At 33.4% G+C, this 12,182-nt stretch overlaps 3 protein-coding genes across 5 annotated transcripts; 1 reads left to right on the top strand and 2 right to left on the bottom strand.

Moving 5' to 3' along the window:
• Positions 1–231: 231 nt before the first annotated feature.
• On the bottom strand, positions 232–2,778 carry LOC9304040 (GDSL esterase/lipase At4g18970). The gene is made up of 5 exons (XM_002867922.2): positions 1,725–2,778; positions 1,476–1,600; positions 1,124–1,369; positions 745–1,000; positions 232–657 (listed from the first exon to the last, which is right to left on the bottom strand). The coding sequence occupies exons 1-5, from the start codon at positions 1,957–1,959 to the stop codon at positions 434–436; spliced, it is 1,086 nt and encodes a 361-aa protein (XP_002867968.1). The 5' UTR covers positions 1,960–2,778; the 3' UTR covers positions 232–433.
• A 321-nt stretch (positions 2,779–3,099) lies between these two features.
• LOC9306080 (pentatricopeptide repeat-containing protein At4g18975, chloroplastic) lies at positions 3,100–5,089 on the bottom strand. Of its 3 annotated transcripts, none has more exons than XM_021018877.1 (8): positions 4,953–5,089; positions 4,781–4,839; positions 4,561–4,662; positions 4,395–4,441; positions 4,155–4,251; positions 3,913–4,056; positions 3,618–3,830; positions 3,100–3,478 (listed from the first exon to the last, which is right to left on the bottom strand). In XM_021018877.1, exons 1-8 carry the CDS (start codon positions 4,981–4,983, stop codon positions 3,284–3,286), a joined length of 888 nt encoding a protein of 295 aa, XP_020874536.1. In that variant the 5' UTR covers positions 4,984–5,089; the 3' UTR covers positions 3,100–3,283. The 3 variants fall into 3 exon arrangements, with proteins under 3 accessions (XP_020874536.1, XP_020874537.1, XP_002867967.1); XM_021018878.1 differs by having other exon boundaries at positions 4,781–4,868; positions 4,959–5,089; XM_002867921.2 differs by having other exon boundaries at positions 4,781–4,868; positions 4,953–5,088.
• Positions 5,090–10,467: 5,378 nt separating this feature from the next.
• LOC9304039 lies at positions 10,468–11,254 on the top strand. The gene has a single exon (XM_002869962.2). It carries the CDS (start codon positions 10,672–10,674, stop codon positions 10,996–10,998), a length of 327 nt encoding a protein of 108 aa, XP_002870008.2. The 5' UTR covers positions 10,468–10,671; the 3' UTR covers positions 10,999–11,254.
• Positions 11,255–12,182: the final 928 nt, after the last annotated feature.

Genomic DNA, 12,182 nt, shown 5'->3' with positions numbered 1-12,182 from the left:
AACCAAGAGCAAACATTATGAGATGGCTCCATACCTGCTCTCAAATCCAATGGTCATAGTCAAGCTCATGTTCCAAACCTCCGTTTACTAGATTTGTAGGAAACCAACATCCATTCCCATCCAGGCCCGGTCCAACCAAAAAAATTTCAACTTCTGTTTCTTTTTAGATCCACTTACTAGAAAAGTGTTTGAACAATTTAAAGATTGATACATTGTAATAAGAGAATCAGAGATCCAAATGAGTTTAATCATCTATAATAAAGCAGCAATTTCATGTCATTATAGAGAAATAGTACCATGATACATCAACTCCACAAAACAAACAATTCTTCTGCAGCAAAAAGAAACAATTATCAAACACTTCAATAAGAAAAAGATTAAATCTTTCTCCCTCTCCTTTTCTCTCTGTGTTGTGTGAAGGATATTTCATCAACTAGAGCAGAGCAAGCTGCTGGATATCATAAGGATGAGCATCAGAAGCAGATTCTCTCTGAAAAGATCGACTACCGATGACAACATTCGCTGCTTCTCCTGGATGAAATGCGTCCCAGAACACAAACTCGTCCCTGTTCAGACATGGAGCTTGACCCGGGAGACAAGTTATCTGTCCATTGTTCCTCCCAACTCCACAACATCCCGCGTTTGTAACCCTAAACCCTGAACCATTTACAAGACGTCGATGAAACTATCAACAAAGTTTTCAGGCAACATTTGATAGAGTTTTGTTTAAGAGGTGTCTCTTACCATAGCGAGAAGGATTAGCTACCATGTCTTGGAAGATACCATAAGCATTAATGTAAGTGAACTTGGCGCCTGGTGTGTTTTGATTGAAATGATCAACCAGAGACACAAGCTTACTGTTGAAGATTCTGTTTGCAGAATTGATCCTTTCGTCACAAGTTACCCCGTCTCTACTGTTTTGAGCCAGCTCATTTGGACTGCATCCTATTGCGCCGATACCAACTAGCGCAAACTTCCTCGCTCCGTTGTTATACATTATCTAATCCATACAGAAAAAAACAGAAGTTCATATCAAACACAGAGAAAACAGAGAATATATAAACAGCCGACACAGGAAACAGAGTTCAAAGAAACAGAGAATATAGCAAATAAATGAACGGACCCGGAGTTGCTCGGTGTAGCGGTTTATGAGGTCGTTGGCATAAGAATCCGGGGAGTACTGGCTCCCAGTGGAGTAATAAACAGGCATAAAATAGTTATTGAGATAGTCGTTACTGCCTAACCCGATTGAGTAGATGCATTTACTTAGGTAATTAGCAGCTTCATTCTCGTCTCCGAGTATGTTCACAACTTGTGACACAGTGTTTACATGATTAGCTACTTGCCCTGCAAATGTTATTCTAGCTCCCTGAACCAAAGAATGGAAAGAGATTTATGTTTCCTAGTTGAAAAACTTAAGTCTAAATGATATGCATCAAACCAAAATTTAGTATTCTGTTTAAAGACTAAATTACCAATTGGCGACCAGTTTCTTCTCGAATTCCGGCAGCTGCAGAAGCGTAGTTTACTCCTCTCAGGATATCTTCTCCCCTTGCTTCGGAATACGGTGTAATGTAGTCATCGAAACCAAGAAGCTCGGCTTTTTAGATTTCCCGCAAACAAAAATCAAAACAGATAAAGTTAGTACTTGTGTTTGTTCAGTTACACGTTTTGTACCAAAGAACAGAAACGTAAACAAAGGAAAGGTGTTGTTATAAGATTACTGATGACATCGACGGTGGTTTTTCCGTTGGAGAACCGGCCGGTTGGACCGAACTGGAAGTCGATACCGTAAGGGAAGTAATTAGCTCTTGCTAAAGAGGTAAGCCGATTGTTGTTTCCACTATCAACCAAAGAGTCACCGAATATGAAGTAACATGGTGCTATTGGGTCACCCATAGCAATGTTCATAGCCATAGCCATAGCCATAGCCATCATCATTACACAAACTCTAGCCATCTCTACCCTTATCCGAAAAGAGAGAGAACGTGAAGAAGAAGAAGAGAGAGATTGGTCTGATAACGTGAAGAATGTAAATGGATGTATATAATAAAGGTCAGAAGAATATGGAGGGAATGACAAAAGAACCAAAAAAAAAAGTTTTGTGCTTTAAACAGTTGAAGAAGCATTAAATGTTACGCGGTGATAATGTTTATGTAGATATGTAAAAAGTAACTGTGTAAGTATGGATCTAAAGACAATTAATAATACTCTGTTTCTTACAGTATTTGGGACCAACTTGTGTGTCTAATCTGATCATTCTGTTATTATAGTTTACCAGAAAAAGTTGTCTTCAGAGGGAACCATATGTTTGGACATTTTAAGGATTAGAGATTTGAGATTTGAAACAAAGATTGAGATGGAGACAACGACTAAGTTAACCCTTTAGCTTATTTTTGCTACTGTGCCAAGGGATGAGACAGTTGGGTTTGTGATTGATGGCAAATTGTAAACAAATGATGAAATGTTAGGGCCACTTGCATAATCTTTATCATGTGTCCTGTGTCCTGGGAAGCAATTGAACAGCTCAGATTGATTCTGGTTGGGTTCAAATCGACGATGAAGAATGATGTTGAGGTATGTATTAATGGAGGTAGATGGAAGAAAACATTAAATGGCAAGAGGAGGAAACACTATGTCATGATGATGATCATCATGATTGACATAATGTGGTAGTTGGGATTCATAAATTCAGTGTCTTTTTGTTCATGCTTCTTCTTCTTCAGTGATAAAGTAAGAAAATAATCACTCTGGGAACAAATGGTGAAGTGTTTGTCCACAAAGATTCAACCTTTCTGTACTAATTAGCCACCAAAAGCATAAATAAGACGAATTGAGAATAGATTTGGTAAGTAATGAGAGTAGAGTGGACCAATAAAAAAAAAAAAAAAAACTTATAAATGAAATTGTTGTTATAATGTGACTTTGAGGTTTGGAGTCAGTGACTCATAAATTTGAAGCATGATCTTGTGGGGTTTTGTGACAGAGCAAATAAGTTAAAGCAGCCATGCTGGATTCTTTTTCAAAATAAAGAAACATTTCAAAATATAGAGAACAGAGAAAATGATCATATCTACTACACTACCAACCACATGCAAGGAATTATGAACGCTATAAAGCATGAGTGTCATTGAACACTGACAATTCATCGGTTTTACTAATGGGAGATTCTTTTTACCATCTTCTTGATGAATTTACAGTTTAAAGATTACAATCAAAAGAAAAAACTTGGGGGTAACTTCTACATATACATGTGTGTAGGTGTGTGTTAATGAAAATGAAATCACCTATCTTCAGAGGAATATCTTTTGACTCTAACCCTTTCACCATTGAAGTAGATGTATTTGAATTCAGAGAGGTACCTCCTAAGGATCAGTTTCCTATTTTCTTCTTGGCCGAGTTCCCTGAAGGCTCGAGCCACTCTCCTCGCAGTATCTTCGTCTGGCCTCACCTTCAGCTCCTCCATGTCTGCAAACACCTAAAAGAGAAAAAAAACCGAAAGAAAGTCTATGTAAAAACCAAGTCATACTACTTGCAAGGAGACGTAAGTACCTTCAGGATTATCTAAAGAGTAACACTAAGATCAATTCTCGAGGAAAGAAAGAACCTTGTTTTACCTCGATAACCTTATCGTGAAGGTCATAGTGAGCATACAAAGCTATCATCCTAGCGAACAAGCGTCTTGGGATGGATCGTGTATGTGTGTGCAGAATCATGTTCCATAACGATTCTGCCTCGTCAGCTCTTTGGTCCATATCAAATGCCAATAAGAGGGTATCATATGTTCCCATTGTAGCACCTTGCCCTTTGCTTAACATCCACTTAGCCAACTGAGTTTGTCACTAAACCAATCAACTCAGGTACCATATTTAGCAAAAAGTTACACTTGACATAAGAAGTTGTGTTACTTACTTGAATCACACGATGCCACTGGCTTCTCTTCCTTAAGATTTGCAAAGCCTTAGCAGCAGCAATAATAGGAAATTCAACCTCCCAAGCTACCCATTTGTTTAAAGCTCCATAAACAGCCTCTTTTTCATTTGGGAGTCCAGAGAGCTGCCAGTTGAGAGTTATACATATCAACATGGACTACTTTTATTATCGTTTCATTTACGAAAAACATATTTTTGTAACAGGATTTTCCTCACTTATACCATTCGGACTAAATTAAGTGCTTTCTGTCCAGACCCAGCAGAGTCATTCTTCTTCCATAAGTGATGCTCTTTCTTCCCCACTTTCTTTATTTCATTGCTACAATATCAACATTCAACACAAAAAAAAACTTACTGATGAATCAATAAGAACAAACAATGTCAAAGAATACTCAAGAAAGATATGCAACCAAACATAAGATAAATTTACATATATCACTTGTCATGTAACAAACAACAAACCTGTTCACAGTGGCTACATCCAATTTCCCGGCTTGCTTCTCTGAGAACTTGAAAACAATATCACCATTATGAAATGTTGTGATTCATTTCACAAGAATCATATGAACCAAGCTAAAGATAGATTATAGCCATTAAACAGAAAGTAACTACAAACACATATGTTTACCTTTGACCTGATGCAAAAACCAAACCTTTTCGTCTTCAACTTGGAGTAACTTCCACAACTTGGAAATTCAAGCAACGAAAAGCATCCAAATTCTTGAGGTTTCTGCAATTTTAAGATTTCATATCTGAAAACATAAATACAATCTGAAACAAAATTTAATGAAACCAAATCTTATCTTAAAAACTGAAATATTTGATGGAGAGTACACAAAGGAACTCACTGATAATCCTTGAAACGTGAAGCCTCCGAGAGTTGGATTGAAGTTACAGAGCGCCATTACTGTCACTTCCAGTACCACAAACGAAGAACTGAAATTTACGAGAAAGTAGCCATTATGAAAATGTAAAATTTTGAAATTCGAGTTGTTGAAGATTAAGGGAAAAAGGTGGAACCTTTCCTTAAACAGAGCAAATTTGAACGCATTCAGAGAGTTACACGATGATCGATTGAGTTTGAGAGAGAAGAAGCGATTTAGGGATTCTTAGTAAACCGAGGCAAATTGGTTTCACCAATAATTACAGAACCGGTTCATAATCGAATGAATTTCAACCTTGGATTGTGGTGACTAGAACGTGAATATATTAATGGGAAAAATGTCGTTAAAATCCCCAATTTATTCAAAATGTTGATTTAAATCCTCAACTCACGACGAAACGAAATAAATATCAAACTTATGTTGACTTTCCAAATAAATATTAAACTTATGTTGACTTTCCAAATAAACACCAAACTTTCATTGACTTGGCCATATTAGGCATGACGTTAAGTGAGTTAACAGACAATGTTAACGGGATTAATTCTCTGTTAACAGACCCGCTAATTAAAAATGACAGTATTGTTGAACTATAATCAAATCTCATCTAAGTCATATAACCTAAATTCGTATTCATATAAATTAGTTATTTACGTAAGAGTCACGAATGTACGTACGTATAATTGTGTCTGTTCGTAAAGTTGTGTCTTTTCGATTAACACATGTACGTATACGTTGTTTCGTGTTGTATAAGTAGATCGAGTCAAACTCAATAACATCATTGTGTGTAATACATTTTATCTTATCAATAAAGATCAAGTTTCTTCATACTCTATTTTTCATTTTGGTTTTGTTCTACATACTCTGTTAAAACAGAGTTCGTTTGTTGATCAAAACACTAACAAGTATTCCTTCTAAACATAAAACGACGTTGTTTTGTCGTAACTGTTCAATAAAATCCCGAGTTTCAAATCATACTCTATTTAGGGTTAGGGATTTTGCTCGATTTGGGGATTTAAGATTGTCTTTAGGGATTTAATTCAATCGTTACGACAAAACGACGTCGTTTTGTTGTTATATGAAACAATATCGTTATCAATTAACATATATGTTAACAGAAAATTACATCCGTTAACGAGATCTATTAACCCACTTAACGTCGTACCTAATATGGTCAGGTCAACGGAAGTTTGATATTTATTTGGAAAGTCAACATAAGTTTGATATTTATTTGGAAAGTCAACATAAGTTTGATATTTATTTCGTTTTGTCATGAGTTGAGGATTTATTAACCCACTTAACGTCGTACCTAATATGGTCAGATCAACGGAAGTTTGATATTTATTTGGAAAGTCAATGAAAGTTTGGTGTTTGTTTGGAAAGTCAACATAAGTTTAATATTTATTTGGAAAGTTAACATAAGTTTGATATTTATTTCGTTTCGTCATGAATTGAGGATTTAAATCAACGTTTTGAATAAATTGGGGATTTTAATGACATTTTTCCCATATATTAATGGGCCCTATTTAGACCAATCCAGCCCAACAGCGACTAACGAGTTATTATTAAAAATTCGACCATACTTTATTTTTGTTTGTCAAATAGCATAACTTTTTTTTTTTTTTTTTTTAATTATGTCGAATGGTCTATTAGACAAAAATTTAGTTGGGTAGTAAAAGCCGGAATACCACTAGTTATAAGTTATAACAAAAAAAAAAACTAATTCACTTGATTTGAAATTAATTTTTCAAGTAATATATTAATTTTTTATCTGTATATTATTTGAGTTATTAGTACTTGGTTATTTAACTCTATTTTCATATAATGTCTCAAGCTTTTCTAACTTATCTTACTTCCAATTACTAGAAAATGAGATGTGGATTTCCATGTCGGTAAGTTTAGGAAAAAAAGGTTGAATAAGATTTCTTGAAAAAGAATTAGCACGACCAAGAAAAAGCCTCTAAGCAACATCAACGTCGATGTAATTAAGAAGGTCCCATACAATTTGATATTGAACTAATCAAGGAAAGGAACACCTTATCTCGATTTCCACCTCTCACCCAATCAAATGTCTGTCTTAATATCATCTAAACTCATTTGGAGTTAATCATGTTGCCTTAAAGATCGATATGACTCATGCATGTTATGATTTAAAACATTATTTAAGTACATAGTTATCTAAGTATGTATCAACTATCAAGACCTCAATGCAGGATTCACAAAATTCTCCAAAATAAGATTTTCCTCATTGTGATATATGTATATAGAGAAGGTGTTAAGATTATGACTAATTGAGTAGAAAATATAAGAGACATATACCAAGACATTATTCGAGAATATATATAACAACATGCATACGAAAACCATTTGTACATAGAAGTAAATTTTCTCTGGAAATGATCAAATGGACCACTAAGAGTAGGAACCACACTTGTCCAAAGGTACCCAAAATTTTGGCTAAGTCATTGTCTTTAGCACAAAACTATGCATCTATTATTACCCCAATTCGTCCTATGTCCAATTCATTCGACTCTATCTGTCTACCTCTTTGTCCATTTTTCATTGTCTCTCTTCAATTTAATATGTCTAGTAGGATATGCACGAATTTCAGTTTCACCGAATTGTTCCAACACTGAACTAGATCTTATTTAAGGCCGAACTGTTTCAACATTGAGTTATATTACTTAAATGTATGAGCGATGCAGATGTATTTATAGTAGTATTTGTTTTGCTCTGATCATATAAAAACACAACATATCATTATTAATACAAAATTTTCGTGTCATTACAACATACATTGTTAGAAACGAAAATGGTCACGCCGGGCTTAAATATTAACTATGTTTCTCCAATTTGGGAAATTTTATCTCAAAACAAGTTGTTAAGCCATCTAAAATGTAAAAAAAATTAAACTATACTCCCTCCGTTTCATAAAGAGTGTCGTTTTAAGGTTTTATTTTTGTTTCACAAAGAGTGTCGTTTTAGGTTTTCAATGCAAAATTTAATGATTTTTTATGTTTTATGACTATTAGTATTCTACAGATTGTTTTACTATTAGGCAGATTATGTTTAGGTATATAGTTAATGATGTTTTTGTTTAGAAAAAACAAAAAATTTAATGTTTTCTTAATCTGTGTGCAAAACTCTAAAATGACACTCTTTGTGAAACAGAGGGAGTATATAGTTTGATAATTAATACACTCTTTTAAATTACCATTTATGTTACCATTATACTTGCTTCGCGTTAATCATATTGTTTAGCTTATTATATCCATTTTTGCACACCAATATTTTTTTCTAGAAATAAAAAATTCTCGTTAATCCTTTTGTAAAATTCAACATCTTAATTGAGAATTATAACTATATGATAGGTGGATCACTCGATCACTTTCAATAACCCTTTTTTTGTTAAATGTACTCCTCAAGGCATGTCTTTCTCGCTACTAGTTTTCTTTCAATCTATCCAAAAAAAAAAAAACGCTTGCCTTTTCGACAAATTCACGGATAAACTTGTTTGTCAACAAGATGTAATTAAAATGGCATTAACAACAAATCATAATTTCGTGGAATCACTCAGCCAAGAAAAAACCATTAAAAGTATAAATGGTTCTTTCATAATTCAAGGAAAATTTTGATATATTTCACATTTGACTTTATAATACCTATTGATATTTCTTTTAATAAAAAAACTGGCAAACTAGATACCTTTGAAAGTAATAATTTGAAACATAGACACATTTCATAAATAATTAGCAAAATATATATTTTTCTCTCTCTTCCTGTAATAGAAATCAGAGAGTATTTTGTGTAATGACATAGTTACTCTTGTTTGTTGTTTACTACACATATTCTCTTTCTTATTTTCTCTTTTTTTTTTTTTTCTCTTTCTTCTTTTCATTTTAATCTTTTTAGTTTGTTTTGTTAAAAAAATTTCATAAACTTTTTTTTAACCATAATAACATATTAATTTTTAATTTTTTTATGTGAATCTTAAAAGTTTAAATTAGCTATTTTTATGTGAATTTATTTTTTAATCTCAATTTGAAGGTGTACGTGATAATGTTAAAAGTGATATACATGCGGTAGTGTACGACAATAATATTAGTTTGTATTTCATGATCTTACATTAGTTTGTTTCCTTGAGCATCGATCAATGTCAATATGCAATTGAAATATATCAAGATTAAAAAGAAAAAGAGTGTTTTGGACAAAAGAAACTCCGGAAGAAGTTAGACATTATAAAGCTAATAATGGACGCAATGGAGAAACCAATCTTCTAAGGGTTTAAGCCTTGTTCAAAAAATCGCTAGGCGTTAGTCGGGCGTTCAAGCTGGGCCTAGTGCCTAGCCGAAAAATCGGAGATTAAGCGGGGATTAATCGAGGATTAGTTTTTAATATTTTTTACTTATATATTGTATATATATTATTCTGGCGGATTGAAATTAATAATGTTAGATGGTCCTGTGGTTGAAAGCGTTTTTCCTCATTTTCGGGTGGCGAGTTCGAGTAGACGTAGTTACATTTATGTTTATTTTAGGTTTAATTGATAATGAATGACCAAAATACCCTCATCTTCAACCTTTGAAAAACGAGATCTGTAACCCTAAATCCGCCGCCACCTAACTTTTTCTTCATTTTTCATTGTTTCTTTTTGTTTCTTCTATTGTTTATTGCTAGATATGCTTGATCCATCAACTATATATGAATTAAAACCTTCAAAAGAACAAAAAATCAAGTTTTTTCAAAAATTCCGATTTTTAAGCCGATTATACCATAATCCCGATGGTGCCTTGCCGCCGAGCGACTAGCCGCCGCGAAATCGGCCGCCTTGGCCGTGTTTTTGAACAAGGGGTTTAAGTGTTTAACAATGGGAACTCAAACTTTGATTTATCCCTTTTTCTTCTTCTCCGAAAGCAACAAATCAATGATCAGCCGTTAATTAACGCGGCCACGTAATCGCGTGAAGGAGAACGACGGCAGTTCTGGATAAACAGACACGTGGCACCGCCGGCACACGCTAGACGGAAGCTTTGTGACGTTAACTTCGGCTGACGTTAAGCTTGTTATCATCACGACACGTGTTAGCGCACACATGTGGGTTCTCATGTTTTTTTCTGTGATTATACGATTTCATATTTAAGCTATGATTAAGTCGTAGAGTTTGCAATCATTGAAGAAATTTCGTTTTAATGATAGTTACTACTAGTAAATAATTGTGATGGTACTAATTACGTACACATACGCAAACGCAATTATTACTCCCAATGTCCTAGAAGATTGATTTTCTAGAGATTTCACATATTTTAAGAAACAATTATTGTTTAATTATTTATTTTTATTAAACATTTTTAATAACCTATGAACCAATAGTAATCTGAAACAGTTAATCATTACGTCTTGAAATCTACGAAAATAAACTAAAAATAAAAAAAATCTAGAAAATCAATTTTTGTGGAACAAATCAAAACGCTAGAACATCAAACTTTTAGGAACAGAGGGAGTATAAAGCAAAATGATGTGAAAGTGTAAATAAAGACTTGCGTAGTTCACGATAATCACATCCTTAATGATTAATTAATAATGAAATCGAATCCCTTGACTTCACTCAAACACCTTCACGATGACATCATGTGATGTAACAAAAGATATTAGTTAATACTTACACGTTTATATACACATATACTTGTAGGTGTATATATACGTGCAAATCATGAGATTCTCTTTGTGATGTCTTGGTCTATATAAATTCCATTTTTTTCCTTTAGTTTTTTCGTTTTTTTTCTACCACACTCTTCAATCAAATCATATATATCCAAATTTTTCCCTTACTTTCTTGGCAAAAACTTTACGATCTTTCAATGTCAGAAGAATTTCAAGAATCCGAGGTTATTTTTTCCGATGAGTCTTTCACAAGGAAACATAACAAGAGTCACAACAACGAAAACTACGAAAGAAAGTCGACGGAGAAGGATAAATATTCATCTCCGGTGAGAATTCCGTCAAGAACTATTTTCCGGTGTACGGAAGATGTGGAGGAGGAGGGAGAAATGACACCACCACATGTCATAATCGAGAAACGAAGAAAGGAGGCGCAAATGGCGTTTTCTTTTTGTACCCTTAAAGGAAGAGACTTGAGTCGACACCGTAACACCGTTCTTAGGATGACCGGTTTTTTGGAAGTTTAGTTGATCCCAAAACAAAATGAGAACCGGTCAAGTTTAATTTGATCTATTTTGGTTCGGTTTACGTCGTCTTTCTTCATTTGGATGTAAGATTTAGCTTTGAAACGAACCAAGTAATGTATCATGTTTTACACGTATAACATGGCTTTGAAACGAACCAATGTATCATGGTTCTTATTATTTGGTGAAGAAAAAGTTTAATATTGGGGAACTTTTCCCATATTTTATCAGGTAAGTAAGATGTTGAATTTCCGGTTAACTTAATTATTAAATTTCAGTTTAAAATTATTTTGGTTTCTTGAGAAGTTATGATAAATTGAGTTATGGGTTTGCTTGAGAAGTAATTGATTTCTTCGCTTGTAAATTTTGTGTTTGGTCCACATTCATGGGAGGAATCTGCAATTTGCCAATTTGCTTGCTAACGTGAGCTGCAAAAAGCTTTATTTGCTATTGTAAACTGAACCGAGGGAGAGATACCTTGGAAAATTCCGGCTAAACATTGATAATATTAATTATTTGCTTAAATAAAACAAATTGATAAATTAAAAATTAGTTTGACTTCGGATAAATATATTGTCCAACTTTGTATACATTAGTCTAATCAACATGTAACCTTATTTTATATTATGGAATTTTACATGTCATCTCTATTGAGACTTACCTTAAATTTTGATGAAATTTCAAAGTTTGCTGACAATTTATTTACTCAGATTAGTTCCACTAATCCTATTCCTAGTATATAATAATTTGTATATCGAACAGTACTTAATGTATTACTTTATAATTATTTTATTCGACGTATATATATTTATCATAACTTCATAAGCCGAACACTCTTCCGACTATGGTTAAATAGTTAATATTCTTCTTTTTTTTTTGTCACACGATAGAAATAGTTTGATTTTTCTACAATTTTTCTCTTTTTGTATTTTTACGTGATTTTTTTTGTCAACAGGTTATAAATAGGTTAAATTTCATTTTGTATAGAGACATATACATACCAAAAAACTTCATAGCCATCTCAGCTTTACCAAGATAGTAGGATTGCTGAGCTGTGTTTTCTAGTTACGTTTACACTACGCTGATTTTGTTTTCTTGTTTTTAAATAGAAAATACCCAATTTCCTACCACATTCTGATTTTAATGTTTGAATAGTTTAGTTCATTACAAATTTGTTAGAGAACAAA

The sequence above is a fragment of the Arabidopsis lyrata genome (assembly GCF_000004255.2).
Source record: "Arabidopsis lyrata subsp. lyrata unplaced genomic scaffold ARALYscaffold_7, whole genome shotgun sequence".
Taxonomy (NCBI): Eukaryota; Viridiplantae; Streptophyta; class Magnoliopsida; order Brassicales; family Brassicaceae; genus Arabidopsis; species Arabidopsis lyrata.
This window is presented reverse-complemented; position numbering and strand designations above follow the sequence as displayed.

What these genes read in the sequence shown, in the direction of transcription:
- LOC9306080 (XM_021018877.1), bottom strand. Translation starts at nt 4,983, where the DNA reads ATGCGTTCAAATTTGCTCTGTTTAAGGAAAG. An exon ending in CACTTAATTTAGTCCGAATG is followed by an intron (nt 4,057 to 4,154) that starts GTATAAGTGAGG and finishes CTCAACTGGCAG; the next exon opens with CTCTCTGGACTCCCAAATGA. An exon ending in AGTGGCATCGTGTGATTCAA is followed by an intron (nt 3,831 to 3,912) that starts GTAAGTAACACA and finishes TGACAAACTCAG; the next exon opens with TTGGCTAAGTGGATGTTAAG.
- LOC9304039 (XM_002869962.2), top strand. Translation starts at nt 10,672, where the DNA reads ATGTCAGAAGAATTTCAAGAATCCGAGGTTATTTTTTCCGATGAGTCT.
- LOC9304040 (XM_002867922.2), bottom strand. Translation starts at nt 1,959, where the DNA reads ATGGCTAGAGTTTGTGTAATGATGATGGCTATGGCTATGGCTATGGCT. An exon ending in AACCACCGTCGATGTCATCA is followed by an intron (nt 1,601 to 1,724) that starts GTAATCTTATAA and finishes AAATCTAAAAAG; the next exon opens with CCGAGCTTCTTGGTTTCGAT. An exon ending in AAGAAACTGGTCGCCAATTG is followed by an intron (nt 1,370 to 1,475) that starts GTAATTTAGTCT and finishes TCTTTGGTTCAG; the next exon opens with GGAGCTAGAATAACATTTGC.